This window comes from Lethenteron reissneri, chromosome 24, assembly GCF_015708825.2.
Source record: "Lethenteron reissneri isolate LAM-NWPU_2019-01 chromosome 24, ASM1570882v1, whole genome shotgun sequence".
In the NCBI taxonomy this organism is placed as follows: Eukaryota; Metazoa; Chordata; class Hyperoartia; order Petromyzontiformes; family Petromyzontidae; genus Lethenteron; species Lethenteron reissneri.
The window spans coordinates 5,257,502-5,276,544 of NC_083802.1; the positions used below are offsets into that span (position 1 = coordinate 5,257,502).

A 19,043-nucleotide genomic window follows, 5' to 3' on the forward strand; every position below is an offset into this window, starting at 1 on the left:
TGGACGTCCCGCATGGCATGGATAGGGCACTCATCCAGCAGTGGATTGCGGCAAACGGCTGTGAAAACGTACATGCATGCAGCATACGTGCATTAGATTTGCAAAATGGTAATAATTTACATTGATCAGTTAAACACGTAGGCTTTCGCGACCAATATTATTCATAATCAACGTTTTTGGGTTTAGATCGCGTTATTTATAAATGTGTCGTAACCCTCCACCACCCGACACGGCCAATCAGTAAAAAAGTGTCACGTTGACAAAAGACAAATAGTTCACTGCTTTAGCCCACCGTTGCGGTGAAGCGTGAAACTACAACATTTACAATTTGAGTACAACGTTTCGCTGGTAATTGCATCCAGCATCATCGGGCAATTCGCCAGTAAAGTTTATGAATATCTATTTTTGTAAATTTAACAATGCTTCACTCTAATACCCCGAAGTTCTCTGACCAAGCAGCCTTCCAGAAAGGCGTTACAGTCCACGGCATAGGTTTCACGCTCATAAGCCGTCATAAATATGCCATGCCCGGCCACAGGCCACAAATAAAACCGCGGTGTTCTGTCAGCGAAGCGAGGATAGATAAACCGAGCACATGCTGAAGGTAGCGGCAGTGAATACTCTCCATGTTCCTCTACAGTGCAACGTCGCGTATCCGACTTGCCCTGGACTGTGTGGTATTTGGGAAAATGTGAAAAGGTCGGATATGTGAACGTCCAGAGTCGGTACAAAATAAAAAAATGTTTTTTTTTCAATCCTTTTTTTTTCATTTTAAACAAAAAATGCCAGGTAAGGCCCACTGAGCTATATAGTTATTTTTCAGAAGCGACCTGGCCACAAATGATGGCTCAACGAAGTGGCTTGCTTATCATGCTGGAAATGTACAGCAGCCAAATACTCTCAATTGCAATGACACCACAATACAATTTTGATTTTAAGGGCATCTCAAAACAAGTACAGTTCTCAACATCCCGTGTATATCACCTGCGGGGGCCCTCAGCCACAGGGCAGCCTACAGCTGTAGGGTTTTGTCAGCGGGCAAGGCAACCCCAAAGCACACCAATATCTTACGCTCCATGTAGCACAGGGGTGGGGAACGTCCGGCCCGCGGGCCGTGTAAGGCCCGCAAAATCATAAGGTCTGGCCCTGCCAAGGCAACCGCAGGCAGGACTCGAAATTCAATAAATCTAGGAGCAAACCTGGAAAAGCAGTTGCGAGCAGCAACATCATCAATACCAGCTAACATCACCACGCCTCGCCAAAGATAAGCAGTTCCAGCCATCACATTAGGGATGAGTTAATTAAATGTTTGACCAAATATAACAGGCTAATTTTTAAGTTGATAATTTTGTATGGCCCACGAATGATGTTAAAAATATCAAATGGCCCTTGGTAGAAAAACGGTCCCCCACCCCTGGACTGTAGACGCTCATCGCAGCACCTCATACACAACCTATGACAATATCACCCAAACTGTGCCCGATCTTGTCGGGTCTCAGACGCTACGCAAGACAGAGAAGCCCGGTTAGTGCTTGAGATGGGTGAGGCTTGGCAAGGTGTTGTGGGTATGGGGCTACAAGGTGGCCAGGAGATGGTTGTGTTGCGTGTTGTCCCCTGATGCGTGTGGAGTGTCTCCAGGTACTTCGGTTTTCTTCCATATGCCAACCCCACGATTAACGGTATTGACCGAGCAATGCAATGCAGGACTCTCCTGAATTTTTTTTTAGACTCAGTGTGGATTTCCTGGGTCGATAAATGGCATGGAAATCCTACTTATTATGAACCTATCAACTTATTTATATTGAGTGTTTTGAACATGGACAGTTTATCTTGTATTTATGTATAGAAAAAATCATCACAATTGTCATTAGTGTAAAGTGTGATTTACTAGAGGCAAGTCAAATATATTCAACCTGTCTCCTGCAACTGCCTGGAACTTTAGGCAATTATGCTTTTCTCTTGTAAGATGGTGTTAATGACCGATGTGGTGAGGTTTTTAAATGAATGATGTGTGTATACGATAACGTACATACTCACTCATATACAACATGTCTTCGTGCGACGTTAACAATATGGTTATAACCATACGTGGCTACTTAGAAACACTCATAGAGATGCAAAAGCAAATTCATATGTAGTACAGCACTGCACAGTATTTGTAGAGACATCACTCTCGCTGTGAACGACAGAACAGATACAGTTTTTTTTTAATACTGCTGCACATGGAGATAATCATTCACAGGTAGGAGTGGGATATTTATAGTCAGTAACAGCCCCTTTGCCCTTGGAACACTGCTCCAGTTGATGCGGAACATGATGCAATTCTACTTATGAGTTGAAGATGTCTTTGCAGGGTCACAATTTAAACACGACAAGACAGAATGTTAAACTTCTTTTGCACCGTATGTATCCAACCGTGCTAATCAGATGCGTGGGGGGGGGGGGAAGGACAACACAATAAAAAGAAGCAATTTGAAAGAAATTCGTTTTGAATCTAGATTTTAAAGTGCAGAGCTCCAATGGCTTCATAATATCGGAAGGGTGAATGTTCCAGACGGCCGCAGAAGCGCACCTGAGAGCCTGTGATGCAGTGAACGTCTCTTCGATGGTTAGCCAAAAGCCACTGCGCTCTATACTCTTGGCGAAAACAGCTCTTAGATCTACAAAGGGACAAAGGACAACAAGACTAAAAACAAAACGGTACTGCACCTGAATTGGTACGATGCTACTGTGGTCTCATGGATTCAGTGTCTGTACCTAATTCGCCTGGCCACGATGTTAAAGCCGAGCCGGTGATGGCGTCACCAAAAGAACACCCACATTTTTGAGGCAGGTAAAAGGAAGCCACCTGAACTCTCCTCTCCCAGTTGTGGCTCAAGATACCCAAGTCAGGAGTGCGGTGTTTTCGAGATGAAGATGTGGTTCCGGATGGGATGGAGGAAGCTGGAGTCACTCATTCACTTAGGCAAAGAAGACAAGAGAGACCTAATGTCAGCCTCGCCCATGACAAGTGAGTTTGAAATGCACACCCAGCGTCAGTGGCTCTACCTGAGTAGTGAGCGTGGATGGCTCCACTCGTCTCTGCCCACAGCTCGGTGATGCAGGGGGCCATGCCACAGAAGCACATCAGCCGCGTCTGTCCGTAATGTTTCCCTCCGGGTTGCACACCCAGGGTCCTTCGGCATACGTTTTCCTATTCTCCGTAAGTAACAGTGCATTCTTGCAATTACACTTTTGGAACGTGTATGTATCACTGGTCAACACACTTTTTCTGGCATAAGGTATTCCAACGGGTTTAAGGTAATTTTGGGGTGCTGATTCCAAATCTGGCATCAGTTTTTGTCTATCACATCAGGTTTTTGAGATATCAAATATTGCATTTTCAATAAAAACTGCAGAAGAAAAATATTAAAGAAATGTGGATATCTGCATAAAATGATATTATAAACACACTATCCAAAAAATACAGCACCATATTTTAACACTAAATCAGTCACTGACTCGCAACAACTTGCAATCATAAGTGACAGAGTTAATTTCGGGTAAAATAAATGAAAATGGGGTATGCCGATAGCATAAAAATGAGATGTGATAGAGCAAATCTGAGATCAGATTGGGAATCAGCACCCTGAAATTAGTCTAAAACAGCTGCAAAAGTCCAGGCCAGAATTTTTTTTGTTTGACCAGTGTATTTTTTGACGGCCTAACGCATGTCCGTGCCTGTCCTCAAGTTGCGAGAGCCGTATATGCAGGCATACAGTTGTCTCTATAGCAACTGCTACTCTTATTGGCTTTATATATGACATGGTGAACACTTCTCTCCTTCTCCGTTAGGGCGAGAGTATAGCGGGTTAGAGGCTCTCTCCGGTCCTTGCTCAAGCGGCGGACTCTTTAATGAGGATTATTCACAGCATGTCACGTGCCACGAGGACAAGAGATCTTCTGCTGATAATCCAGTGTTTGACAGAGCTTGGGTCTGAAAAATCTATGAGGATAATCCTTTTCCACACCGCAATGAAACGAAGATCTACACCCCAACTGAAAACATTGCTGTGTATTGACAGATGTATTGTTTGTCAGAGTACATGGTCTTCTTTATCCCCTATACAGTAATAATTAATTTATGTTTGTGGAGCTCAGTGTCACTATATTTGTGGGTTCAATTAACATGTTGAACTTCTTTCGCACCGTACGTAGCCAACCGTGATAATCAATTTACATTGATTATTCATCAATATAGTACATGTGCATATACATAAGGAATTCGTTTAAAATGTCATTTTTGCAGATATTGGAATTTGAGGCCCAACTTGAGATATTACTGAGTATTCTTGGCATTTGAAATGTTTTTGCTTTTCATACCTTTTAAATGCTTATGCGTCAAATGTGATCATTTGAATCAATGAAAACACAAAACGTCGAAAAATTGTCAAGTACAAATTATGTCACGTGGTGTCACTTTGGGTAAAATTACTAAAATAAGAAATATTCACGTAAAAATTCTACTTGTATTGCAAAAATGTTAACCATTAAACAAATGCAATAGTTAATTTGAACGTTGTCAAAATGTCATTAATTAAAATTAAAAAATCCAAAATACAATCTGAAATTACATCTAAAAATAAAATCCCATATCCGAAAAATGACATCTGAAACGTATCCACCGTACACATGCATGTAATGTATGAATGCATAAAGGCACACGTGATACAGCTGGTTGTGAAAGACGTACATGCAAATTCGAATGATGCTCGAGAAGGGGTTAAAAAGCGAAGTTAAAAGAATAAACCCCAATAGTCGTCTACGCTTTTTACTAGAAAATATGGATAGCTAAAATTTGTATTGAGTCCACCCCAAGATTACGTACAAACGTGTTGAACGTTTTATTTTCGAACCCAAGTATACAGTACTACAAATTGTATCTTGCGTCTCGCGGTGATTAATCCAAATAAAGCCTGTTCTGGAAAATTCGCGTTATAATAACCATTAATTAAATGGGAAGAATTAAGGGGTTAGGGGTTAGTAGATTTCGAAAACACCAACGATTACTGACATTTTTCATGTTATATTATTGTTGATTTGTCTGTTATTTTATAATTACTGTTTTAATTTAATAATATAATTCGTTAATTAATTAAATAAAACATTAAATGAGAGAAAAAGGTATGTTACAGTGTTAGTCACTAAGCTACTCATTGTAATGAAAATCAACAAGGTTGTATGCAAAACGCGAGACGACAAATAATATGGGGTAAAGCAGTCCACGATAACAGGCCAGATGCGTACGCAGGCTGCACAAAGACTGAGGCGTGTCGGCAGCATCGAGAAGCATCCAGCAGTATCCCAAGGCAGCCGTAACGACCGCTTATTCCTACTCACGTGACATAGTTCCGTTCACTCAATCGCATTATGTCCAATTTGCATCCGCGTTATAAAAATGTTCCCTAATACGTTCATTATGTTATCCAATTCGCATTATGAAAACACGCGTTATAGCAGAAATTGACTGTCCATCAAATCGTAAAACTTAATCCCCATATCTTGTAAAATAAATAGGGCTTGAAAGCCAAATAGTGGCATACGGTTGAGTATATGCTGGGAACAAACAAAAAACATGAAAGGAAAAACTCAAATGCACTCATTTTCACCAAACTTTAAAAGCTGGGCAGAGTGAGGCCTGGTAGGTATTTGGATGACCAACACGGCTTATCAGGCGCTGCAGTCCTGTAACAATGACGTGGTCAGCGGCTGGTAGTGCCGAGTGTCAATCCTTGCATGCATGGGGTTTCCAGTTTCCTCCCACATGGTAAATACTCATGAATGCGATTGGCAAAACATCCCAAATCAGGACCCCTCCTAAGTCTTGAGATTCTGTGAGGCTCTCGGGGAATTGAAGTTATTCTTCTTATTCCTACACTGAAGAACAGTACAAGTGTTTTGACAAATATAAACTCCAAACTATTTTTCTTCGCAAGATACTTTCGTATATAAACTTTAAAGATGCCTGGGCTACTAAAGTACTATAATAACCGGCAAGGTGGTTCCGCGGGATAGTGAGTGGCTTGGCTCCAAATCCAAACCCCGGTTTGGGGGTTGATTCAGCCCATCATCGCTCCAGGCTCGACAAAATACTACCACTTTGTAGGGAAGTTAACAGTGGTTGTACTATATCTTAGACTCGCCCTGGCATAGGTTTAAGGAATTTCCACCACTGGCTCAGAAACGTAAAGGGATGAGCACCACTTAAATGCTCATTTGAGCAGCAAATCACTGACCCGACATGTCTGTTTGTAAATTTTAACATCTTTATATACCAAGCCTTTTTATTAATAAATCATGTATAGGGCATAAACGCAAGCAAATGGATTGCTCTGTACTTACACTCTGCGAGTATTTTTTAAATATCTTCATATATAGATATTTACAATTGACCAATTTCTACACACTTTGTATATTACGAAGCCTTTGAAAAGCATTGTCAATTTCATTAGACATTGATTTACTATTTGTCCATGTCAGACATTCAATTCAATTTACCAAAAGGATATTTAATGGACATGTTCAAAATACTCCACTTTCCTGTAGTTTAATATGAAGGAAAGCCAATAAGGAGTTAAATGGGAACACAGGTTGAGCAGCTCATTATTAAACATCAATAGCACTCAATGTATATGTACTGCTGTTTTCACTATACATATTAAGCATACATCTAAACACCAAAAAGTTACAACAAAATGAATGCTTAATATATAGTAGATGTATGCTTAATATATGGCAATCTTAAATAATTGTTTATGTAAACTTAATTTGCATTTGCAATTTTTAAAACACAGGTTTCCCTCGCTTTACATGGGGTCAGTTTGTGCGATTCCGCGTACATGCGGCTAACCGATTTCTACCCAAGATTTGCTATACCCAGTTTGAATCCACACGCATCCGGTTGGACATGGGACTACATTTTGTGCAGTTTTGCTTTGTGAGCACTTTTCTTGGACATTATCTCCCGCATAAAGCAGGGGAAACCTGTACAATAAAGCCAAGTGAGGAAAACAAGCCGCTAACGTTGTTCCACATGGTTAGAATACTGCAGTGTGAATGATAGTTCAGGGATGTTGAACACTGGGTTCGAATCCGTGCAGCCACCCATAATCACACCATGTGCAATAAAACAATCATTTGGCTTTTCAAAGAAATTGGCTTCTTCCAGTTTTGTTTTCCTGAACACAGAGCAAACATGTTTTAAAAGGCATTGGAAGGTGGCCCCCCATAGTGTAAAGATGTCTATAGAGGTGACCTGCAGTTGTGATATCATCTTCTGGGGCTGTTCGATGACACCGAGTGATGCACCGTTAGGTTTCGAGTTCTGGATGGAACTTCATTCATCTCTCGGCATGACACCAATAGCACAACTGGAAAGTAATCCTATTCACATAGGCTTTTAAATTGCCAAAATCTTGCTTGCTTTTTAAACATTCCAGTGCACTGAAAAAACAATTCAGTTAGCATAGTTGTGCACGTGGCAACTTTATTTTATTGGCTCTGTTGAGTGGCAGAGGGTGGAGCTGAATATTGGCAATATACCTACACAATCCAACCCAACAGTAACGTATTATAAATAATAATTGGAATGTCATTGGGCATAAAATATGGACGGCTTAATCTATGACGTTTTGAGCTTGTACATCACAACACAGAAATACATTTTAACAATTGTGTTTTACAACCGCCCTTAGTTTTGGCTTTTAGCGATGCAAGGCAAATATACAGAATGAAACAAACATTACATCACATTCATGGTATTTAACAAAAAGAGTTTATTTTTTTGTCTGTGTGTATCAACAAAGTTTACATTCTATGAGAAAAAATACAAATGTTAAGTCTAGAATATGTGAATATTAATTATGTTTAAAATGAACTTACAAATAAATTCCCACCACCAGACACGATCAAGCGGTATCGAAACTTACCCCAACTTAAAATGACGATAAACATTTGTATGTTATATGTCAAAGCAAGTAACAATTGATATACACATACCAAACACATACACATGTTTTAATACCACAACGAGCTTAAAAAAATACATATTTTACATACATGTGCTGTTACCAAATGTGTTGTACATTATTTTTTCTTTCAAACGATCACATTCATTGGTTTACTTAGGGTGAACATTTCTTTATAATCAGTCAAAAAATATTACAGAATTTTTATTTATCCTGGAGAAATCCGATGAGCTATGAAGCTCTTCTCACAGCTGTCCAGTTACACACATCTTTACAATTGCCAGGTGTCATGCTTTAAAACATTATCCTTAACCAAACTTAGTTCAATATTCCCTCTATAAATTAGGCTTGGACCTTGATCTAAACAAGCAAAACTGCCCAGGCAATCTCCAGTTATACCCAATTTGTACGATCACCTTGCGTACAAATAAAAATTATTGTTGCATGACAAGTCATGTTGTAAATGGTAAAGGTGCAGCCCTGCAATTGCCTGCTTGCACTACTACCGACGACAGGGCCTCCCACTAGAGGGAGCTCTAGAAAGCCCTTATGGAGAGTATTTGGCCGCTTCTTGCCCACCACATACGACCGACCGATCGATCGACTTCACTGTGGTGGTACCCATTTATACTGCTGGGTGGACAGAGGCAGGTGGGGGCTTAACATATTGGCCCATTGTTTCAACTGCCGTGTCGGGAGGATGCCCCGCCAACCTCTGGTTTGCAAGGCCAGTGCGATAACAAATTTCACCGCATCTCGAGTTATATTGTAGATTTTTTTTTTTTTACCTTTTAGAGTACTTCTTTTTATTAATTCTGCTTTCAAAAAGCATTGCATTCCAATGTTATAGAGACCACAAAGTCATTTACACACAGATCACAGCAAATCAAGGCCCGTCAGAGCAAGGTCAAAGTGTAATTAATTAAATTCATGCATGAAAGTACACGTACTAACAAAAGTACATGAATCTCAATTAAGACTATTAAAGTTAATATGCAGTAATTCTCTTAAATGTTACATCTTCTATTCGATTCACTCTTTCCACAATACATAATTACAGTAGAGCATCACCTGAATTCATGGCAAAGGATCCGTTGCAGATTTACACATTCTGATCAAGCAAATTCCAACTATTTAATTGTCAGTTGATTGCTCTTTCAGGAATTGTTCGATGTTCAAACCACCACGTGATGATGTAGCCCAGAGAGGGGTCTCTAAACCAGGTGTGTACATTTATGTTGTGTGCAATTAAGAATGCAGCTGCGCACACCATGTCAAATCTGCAATATATTCACGTTTTAGGGATATACAAATGGGGTTGAGCAGTGGTTATCACACTGCACTGAACCCAGTTACCTGGCATGGATTCCTTGGTCTCAGCCAACACCAGTGGCGAGTGTAATTTTAACCGGTCCCTCCACCCTCACACTCCCTGCCCCCTCTCACCAACCCACACAGACCAGAACGGTGAAGAATCGTCAAACAAGACCCCTCATGGCCGGCACGTGGTGTGGAGTCCTTCATCCATCAGTGAACTGACTAAATGTGGGAAATAGGCAAAAAGGTGAAGCTCTACTCTTAGGGGCCATATTCTTAGTCACGGCTCCGCTCTGGCCTGGCCTATAAAATGACTCAGCTCAGGCTTCAGTTGGTCAATTTATTTCAAAGATGGATGACTGAATCAGCCATGGCTTAGCTCAGCTCATGGACACCCTGGAGATGGTTGGGCACCATGCTCAGAGCCGGGCTCAAGTTCAGCATGGCTTTGAGCCGGCTCACTGGAGCCAGAGCCAAAGCCTGTGCTGAGCTGTGACGAAGAATACGGGCATAAGTGTACGCTGCTGTCGCTTAAGACGTATAGAGCATTATATTTCTCCTCGCACATTAAGCATTTCCATATAAGCCCACCAGTTTAATGCACAATCAGTAGAAAGCAACATCACAAAATAATCAGTATTGCAGCTAATAACACATTTCAAAACAAAATAATTTTTATGACGTCAAAATACAAGAGTAGCAGTTTATTTTCTATTTTAAAAAACATGGACCAAAATAATTCAATGACCCAATGGGTCAAATGATCTTACCTCGGCACTTATCAAAAAATGGTTTTCAGGAGTGAACCACTTATTCAACTACTTAAGCTTAAAAAAACCCACCAAGGATAAAAAGCCAAAATGACAAACCATGCTCTGTCAAAGGCTCCCTAAAAAAATGGCTTCTCACTTGGCGCGATCATAGTCGGAAACCATCTGCTTGATGTGAGTGACGGTGCGCTTGAGCTCTTTGCAGTGCTGCTTCTTGTCCTTGTAGGCCTGCGTCTGACAAAAAGACAGTCGGTATATATCAACAGTTTTATAGACATAAGTGCCCGATGGGAAATGCATCAATAAATAGCCTTCCAAGCAACACATATTTCAAAGTGTGTGAGAAATATCTACAAACGTGCCGTGCGTTCAAGTCCGAGTGACTTTACTTACTTGTTTGATGTCTTTCAGTCTGTTAAACTGCTCAGCTGCATCCTGTGGCATAACACACACACACACATTGCTGCCTGTTAGTGACTGTATTCTAACGGTGGTAAAATTAAATCAGGAAAAAAACGAATGATGCACATCTCTGTGACATGTGAATGACTCAATCTAACACTTTTGAATTAAACTCTTAAATGTTACATGCTGTTACTAACTCACGTGACTTGACACTGTCCCGTTTATGTTATTATTTTTACCCATGTTTGAATATTTCTTACAAGTCAATTCGATATCTCCGAAAGACATTTGTGTTCTCCAATCCTAGCATTTCTCTTTCTGTCTCTCAGTGCACTTCGCAGCCTTCATTGGGTTTTCTTTGTCAGTCTCGGTGTTACTGACCATATGCCATAGCAGGGAATATGTATTGATGGGAATATTTAAGAATTAAAACGGAAGGATTAAAGGATACATTTGTAATGTTTATAACAACATCTATATATCTCCCAATTCATTTGTCAATTGGTAACTACAATCTATTAGAAAATAAAGTCTTAAGATATATAAATACACCTGTATGCTATTAAAATGTTCTGTCTAAGCGAAGCAAATTGTATGTTTTAGCATGCATCACCAATTGTATTATCAATCCTCTACCAGCATGTGCATGCTAAGCATAATTCTGTTATAACCTACCCCCCTAGGAGGAACTGTCACATATCATACAATGGAAGGACCCAGAAGTGACAGCACAGGTCTTCACCCATTACCCTTCAATAGTATAGTTTACAAAACTATGAGACTGCTGCACATAACCCAACCGTAAAATATAACACCATATTTCGATTTAAAGCTTTCATGACTGCAGGGATTCATCAGCTTGGTTCTTTCGGTAAAGTCACGTAGAAGGGAAGTAATAAAATAATAAAAATAAAACATAATAAAATAATTCTCACGACGTTTCGGCCACAATGCAAGCAGCCGTCCTCAGGTGAAGACCAGGTCTGCTTGCGTTGTGGCCGAAACGTCGTGAGAATTATTTTATTATGTTTTATTTTTATTATTGATTACTTCCCTTCTACATGACTTTACCGAAAGAACCAAGAAGAAGATAACACCATATATAGAGGTGATGTTTTGGGCAATGGCTCTTCTTCATAACACATGGATCATATGCCCGAAACATACACATAATCACCCAAAACGTTGCCTACTATATTTTTAATGTGCTTTTCCCATTTAAAGCAGCATAATTGATGCATGTGTTCATTTTATTGGTTATTTGTGCCTGTGCACCACTGCCAATGCAGTATCACCAATTAATTTGTTCTCTCCTTAATTTGTCAAATACTCCTTTGAAGTCGAGCACTACAGAATTAAATGCAAACCCAAATGTCAGTTATTTTTATGTGCAGTGACTGAGATTAACCCAAAAGCGTACTGTATCTGAGAATATAATTATATTGATTATATTGCCATATTTACCAAGAAAACTTTCCCGACCTGAGGATTATTTTTCAGGAGGCCTTGCCATTGGGATTTTGGGACAATTTCATTAACGAATGGCACATCAGAGAAAAACAGAATACTTAGAGAAAACCAACACATACGCGGTGACAACACTCAAAGCTGTACTGCTATCTTCAAACCATCTCTCAGGACAAGCCGAGATCACCAGACACTCGCAGGCAGTTTCCCCATCAAAATTTTAACCAAACTCCACAGCCAAATTAACTTGAAAGATTTGACGAGATCAGGCGTATTGAGGTTGTTTTTTCGTGGTGATTTGGCTGTTGATGTGGGCATGGGCCTGTACATCTAACCAAGCATGTCAGCGGTGCTCTGAAGTAGACACTGCATGCCCCGTTTACTGACAATCAGACATCCCCTCTCAGCCACCAAGAAATGGCCAGATGTCTGATTGGTGAGCTGGCACCACTGAAATCTTGAGTTTGAATCTGGACAAATGCTGGTAAACTGGGTTCTCATGTATAGTGAGTTTATGATCTCAGCCTGGTCACCCAATGACTGCACAAAATCCATTCCATTTAAATGAGGTTTTTAACTAAATATGGTTAAATTCCTGTTCTGAGAACTAAATATTGGTTTGACAGTCAGAGGTAGCTCTGTGATCATCACTTCTGTGGGCAATTGTCTGCAACGAATGGTTGCACTATGCGAGATATTTGAATGGACATTTTGTCTCATGACATGATGCCGACAGCACGATCGGGCCAAGTTGTGGGTAAATGACAATGAGAAAAATGTAGTCGGAAGTGTAATTGGTACCCGGTACTCGCTGGACTCGGAGTCCAGGGAATCGAGCTGCTTGTCAAGCTCCGTCAGCTGTCGATGGAGGTCATCCTGCTCAGTCTGCAGGCGCTTGTAGCTTTGCATCACCGTCTCAAAGTCCCGCTTGTACTCCTGCCGAATCGAGTCCGAGGTTATCGGAGGGTATTTCCTGTGAAAACAAAAAATTCCCCCAAAGGTATTTTAGCATCACGTTTACTTTTCCCATTGTTCATTGGATTCTATTGTACCATGAAACAATATGTTCCAAGTATAATATTGTATGTATATATATACACTGTACAGTTTTCTTGCAGACAATAATTGCTGAATGTTTTGGCTAACAGACTTCCAGGAAAGTCATTAAAACTATGGCGTTAATAGCAGTCTGTGGCTTTGTATGGTAAGGTCGTGGAACCCTTACACGGGCCAACAACATGTGTCTCCGATAATCCAGACAAGCAAGGATGCTTTTCTAGAAGTGTTCTCGGCCACAAGATTGATCAGTGTTTGCCAGCGAGTAAACCCCCACCATTTATAATACACATTGTATATACACCTTGCTGACGCAGTAATAACATAGGTTACAACAATAAAGTCCTTTATTTATCCAAGCCTCTTTTTTTCACGTGAGTGCTCCATTCGGATGTTTGGCCAGTTTATTTTGACTGCATTTTTTTTTACTTCTGTTTAATTCAGTAAATCATATAACTCGAGATGTCGCCAGGCGGCTCAGAGATGAGAGCAAGCACCGCTAAGATCCTGGGTTCCAATGCAAGTTTCAGCCACTCGGGATTAAACTGGGTTCCCAAGCAGAGATTGTTCATTGTCCCAGCACAGTCACCAATGACAAAAACAAATTCCACGAATAAATTTGGTTTTACACTTGATTTGACTGAATTCCAGATCTGAGAATTAATAAAATATAAGTGTGGCTGTTGTGCAACAATCTCATAGCAGATTTTGTAGGAAAATGCACCCCCTACTATGTAAAAGATAAAATGCAACTTGAAAGATTTTACTCAAGAAGTTCCTAGAAAAATCTCCTGCAGCCATCCTATGACACATTGGGCTATGAGTTTTCGAAATTGATTCTTTGCCTCATGAAATGCTGACAATAGCACACTTGAAATCAATTGGGAATTTCTATAAAATAAAACAGCCTAAACTAAGTGTTAATGCTTTTCAACCGATTAGCATTACTGGCAACTTAATTAAATCAAATACAAAAAGTAACAGTTGTTATTTGAGAGATGCTAATTTATGTAATGTTCCAAAACAAAATGTGTTTTATTCTGTGAATGAGGAAACAACTTTCAAGTAACATTTAGTAGTGCCAAACCTTTAAATACAACTATATCATTACACGTGCTGCCTTTTGGGACCCAGCCCTACAGCTCTTTCTTCATGTGTAATGCATTGTGGGAGTCATGTTCAACCAATGACGTACTTGGTCCATGAAACGATTATACAAAGTTTGGGGCAACCAACATTATTATTATATACAACACCATATTTCAACTGCTGCATTGTTGTGGATAAATGTTGATTTTGTACAAAATAAAATTGCATCCATTTGTTTGGTGTCATGTTATACCTTCCCTTAAATATAATGAATTTTACATCTAATATTCCATGACCACTTTGGGTGTCCCAAATAGGTTTTCAGTACATCGACCCAATGGCATGAGGCGTTGAGGGGACACTAAACTGGGCTTGAACTTAACTTCTAACCACAGCTCCACCCAGCCAAGAACTGTTACTGGTGAAACCCAGGTCTCACTTCAAGAGACATCTGATGTCAACAGGTTCTTGGATGGTCTTAAATAAAGGAATAAACACAAGCACCCCCACCACGACCCCAGCCCAGTATATCAATACATTGTCCTGATTCACTCACAATTTGATTCGGTAATGGACCCTCTTTGAACCTTGGGAGGCAATGTTGCTGCAGGGGTCACGGAGAACCCATTACATGCAACATTCCCATACTGAAAATGCTTTTGATTCTTCCACATGCCATTCAATTGCATGTAACGTGAGCGTAATCAATATCAATCAATGCATCTTTACACCCAAGTAATTGTCATATCGCGCAATTGGCCCCTGCCATTGAAATGTAGAATTTGTACCACTGTCGAGGGAGATCTGCAACGCCCAACATTAGTCTAAGCGAGGAAATACTTTGGTGCCGACACACTGTTGATCCTTACTTATGGTTGCTCATGAAAAAAGCCCACAATTCGTTATCATGTGAATAAACTGCAATTCCAAAGAGACCAGAAAGGTGGCAGTCTAAAGTTTTAAACTGTTTAGGGATTTTCGTGAAGTCTACAAAACCAGACTGAAACGAAAATACTGTTGAGAGTATTTTGCTTGAGCCACTACTTCCTGACAGACACTTTACACGTATAAATATGATTTTAACATTGCATTTTGCTCATGTTAGATTTGCCGGGTATTTTTTCGCAACAATCCCCATAAAGCTCACGCAAGCAAAATGTATACATGTTGAACTTCTTTGGCAGCGTACGTAGCTGATCGTGCTAATCGGAAGTGTGGGGGAGGACAAACACAAAAAGCAGTTCTAAAGAATTTAGTTTTTTGTTTAGAATGTAGCACGTGTGTCATAATCCCTCATCACGGTGATTTAGGAATTCATTCAGTGCATTTTAGCATGTGGCCAGACAACAAGTATGTCATCAACATATCTAAACCAAAGACAATGTATTAGTATACTTGGAGTGCGTTTGCTGCAGAGTATCAAGTATCTTAATTAACTCATTAATGGGACCTTGGTGAACAGAGAACGGACACCAAAACGTACCAGAATACCATTCGGGTTAACTTGAATACCTTTACATTCACAAGTGTTCGGTTGTAAATAAACCAGGGGAAGCTGCCAATATGGAGCTGTATTGGTCTTCTTATGGACTGTAGCAATTTATAAGATGTCGCAGAACCGACTGTACTGACTAGTCGTCTAAATTGGACATTTCTGAATCTTTGGCAAACAGTAAAATCTTGTTGGTTTTGACACCCTTGATTTAATCAAATATTGTTCCTTCTTGGGAACATTAAACAATAATTGCAATGTGCACAGCATTCGCTTGCTCTCAAAGAAACAGCCCGAGCTCTGTGGTCCTCTAGATATTAAGGTAAGATTCTGGTCACGTGTGTTATATGTAACACATCAATGTTCTCAAAATCAATCAAATGTCCTTGTTGCTAGGCATGTTCAGCAACTGCTGGAAATTGTGTTGTTCCTCTGAACAGGAACACCACAGAGAAAACCACAGAATACCCGGGGAACATCAAATACTCAAGATTAGAGGTATCGGTCAATTTACAAACGTCTGGTTGACGAAATTTCGTGTAAACGCAATTGACAAATTATGGACACTTTTTGGTGAACAACATCGAATTTCCGAAATCGAAGTGAATTAGTTGAAACTAACAAGGCATTATTATAACGTTATTAACCATTGAGTGCAATTAATTACTGAACGATTTCAACATACATATTACACATTTATATCTAAACATTAACTTCGTAAAAAATACATTCAACTTCATGCCACTTCCTGCTTCCGTGGGTGCACATTGATGACATCACGACACATTTATAGCCCACGACTGGAGGAGACGATCCTAATTCTGGCAAACTGCCTGAAGATGCTAGTTGCAACTACCAGGAAAATATCTTCCCAAATTGTTAAATGTTGTGGATTGCTCTCTAATACACCTGTGTGCTGAAGCAGGAATACATTGGCATGTATATTCACGTAACCACTTTATTAATTGGTCGTGTCAGGTGGAGGCGGGTTTACGACACACACACTGACGCGACCTGACCCAAAAATCTATCATCACATTGCTTGCGAAAGCCTAGGTGTTACAAAAATATCCCTGTAAATTTTTGCCATGTGAATCTTTGTTTAAAATGAATGTGCAAGGACATCCCAATGTACATGCCAAATTTCCTGACTCAGATTGGTATTAAGTGACAAAAATAATATTCACTAGAAAAGAAACAGACTAAACAAATGTGAAAAGGCACTTCAGACAGCTAAGGACGTTGTAACATGTGACAACGCCGCTGTGTAAATAAAGTGTGCGCTAACCATTTTCTCATCTTGATGTTTTATGATGTACGAGGACTGACAAATGAGCTCAAATCATAAATGAGTATATATGATCTTCCCGCGTCAAGGTTTACCCGGATTGCTTTGTGACTCAAGTCCACAGTTCAACTGATACTTCTAATCAAACTGCTACGCATTACCAATAAAGAATGCTTATCAATGAGCAAATGCCTAAATGTATATTTACCTATACAATTCATTAACATACTCAATGCCTGCTGAAAGCTGTCATTTTTATACCCAGTACAAAGGCAAAATGATTCCACACAATAATTAGGTTTGTTTTCCATCCTGATTAAAGCAATATATCAAAAGCCACCTACACCATTGATAAAATTTAGTTTCAATTGTACAATAAAACTGTAAGAGGCGTTTATAACCATCATTAAACATTAACAAGCATAGGTTTGCAACAAATACATAAACACAAAATAACGCTACTTCAGTAGGCTTGAAAAAGAAGTTTTAAAAAGGTACGCATGTTACACGTTATGCAGATATTAACGTGTCTGGTGACCAATGGTGATGCAACAATTCGGTCAAGTTACCACCTCCCGGCCAAACCGGGCACTCCAGCATCATTTGATCTCCATGTGGTTACAGTAGTATCTCGGTTAACAGTGACATTGGTTCACAGTTTTTTGGTTAACGTTTCACCTCCCATAGGACCCCATGGTTTGGACTAAAGTAACATTTTTGACTAACAGTATGTTTACGTTATGCACGCGGGCGCCAATTTCGGCCAACCAGCGACGCCCATTTATGAGCTTTTGGACCTCGACCATGAGTGCAACCGCAATGCTACGTCGCACAAGACTAAGCCATGCAATCCTCCCAGCAATGTTTGTGTAAGTAGCAGGGCCCGCACCAAGGCAGGCACTCGGAAGTCTCCAGGCCACAGCCTTCTGCTCTCGCACTCTCTCGCTTCGCCCTCGCTCGCCATTCATCTCTGCTCCCCAAAAGGCTCCCCCCACCACCAAGGCCCGGTCTTAGAGATTGGTCCTCCTCGCTAGAGCACCAACACCTCACTCTTGGTCGTTTCTTTCCTGGCCACCTGATGCCCTTCTGGAATGTTGCCACCTCTCCGGGCCGAAGGTCTCCTTCCAACTCAGCCGAGTTGTCTCTTGTAAGCCTCCCAGCCAGTTAGTACTACCGCCCTATTGACCAATTGTGTCCACTGCCTGTTGTGGGCCCTTTACTCCAACATGCCGAGCTATGTTGCCTCTTTATTTCATGAGCTTTTAATTAGACCCATGTAGACTCATATAGTACTTCAGCTACAGAATGGCCAATATTTATAAGAGTGATGAAACAAATGCCAAAAACTGGTCAGTCTACCTGTTTGAATAAAAGTTAATCTATTCCTGGCTCAGCACTGCAACAGGATAGAGATGCCATCTTTTCAAAACGTCTGCTTCCATTGCCAGGTGTGCAGATATTTATACATCAGCTATGGGATACTATTCATGAATCCCGTGACCCATTTATGCCTATTGGCTACCAGAGACAGGACGAGCACTTTCAACTCATTTGGCTGGGTTGACACTGGATATATCACTTACATTAAGTGAATGTCGAGTGCATTACTTAACGTGGATGATGTTCACATGACCACAGTGGCACTTTATATGTTAGAGTCACGTGGAGTGTGAAGATCACCTAATAATCATGTGATCGGGACAAGAAACATTCAGTGCCCTTGGCTGGAATCCACCTTTGGTATGCCACCCCATCCCAGATTGGTTTCCATTCATTTAACGTTTCCTAGCGCAACTATTGTAAAGAACATCGCGGCACTAAAACGTCACACCCTCCAGTAACGGTGCTTTGCGTGAGGCTTAAATTAAATACGTTACTTGCATTAAGTGATGCACTGTGAGCTTACCTTTCAGATTATATGACAAAACAGGTATACAATGTCTCCTTCACCGGCCCCCTGTCTACAAGGGCCTGATGAGGGGTATAATAAATTGTTTGTGTAAGGAATACTTAAAATGTGTAGGTGGAGAGAAGCATCAAAAGGAGACACATAGTCTGCTTATCTATGTTGTGATTTATATTCTCCACAATGACGCGAATGGTTATTTTGAATAAAGTTTGAGATTACACACTTGGCATACTTAGACTACAGA

At 40.3% G+C, this 19,043-nt stretch overlaps 1 protein-coding gene across 3 annotated transcripts in view; it reads right to left on the bottom strand.

Annotated features, from left to right (window-relative positions):
- Nucleotides 1–7,790: 7,790 nt before the first annotated feature.
- OCLN (occludin) overlaps nucleotides 7,791–19,043 on the bottom strand; it is a 48,320-nt gene continuing 37,067 nt past the window's right edge. For all 3 annotated transcript variants that reach the window (XM_061558022.1, XM_061558021.1, XM_061558023.1), the window contains 3 exons: nucleotides 12,767–12,938; nucleotides 10,487–10,528; nucleotides 7,791–10,327 (listed from right to left, as the gene is read on the bottom strand). In XM_061558022.1, the coding sequence (XP_061414006.1) occupies nucleotides 10,229–10,327; nucleotides 10,487–10,528; nucleotides 12,767–12,938 (313 nt within the window). In that variant the 3' untranslated portion in view covers nucleotides 7,791–10,228. The remainder of the gene's footprint in view (nucleotides 10,328–10,486; nucleotides 10,529–12,766; nucleotides 12,939–19,043) is intronic.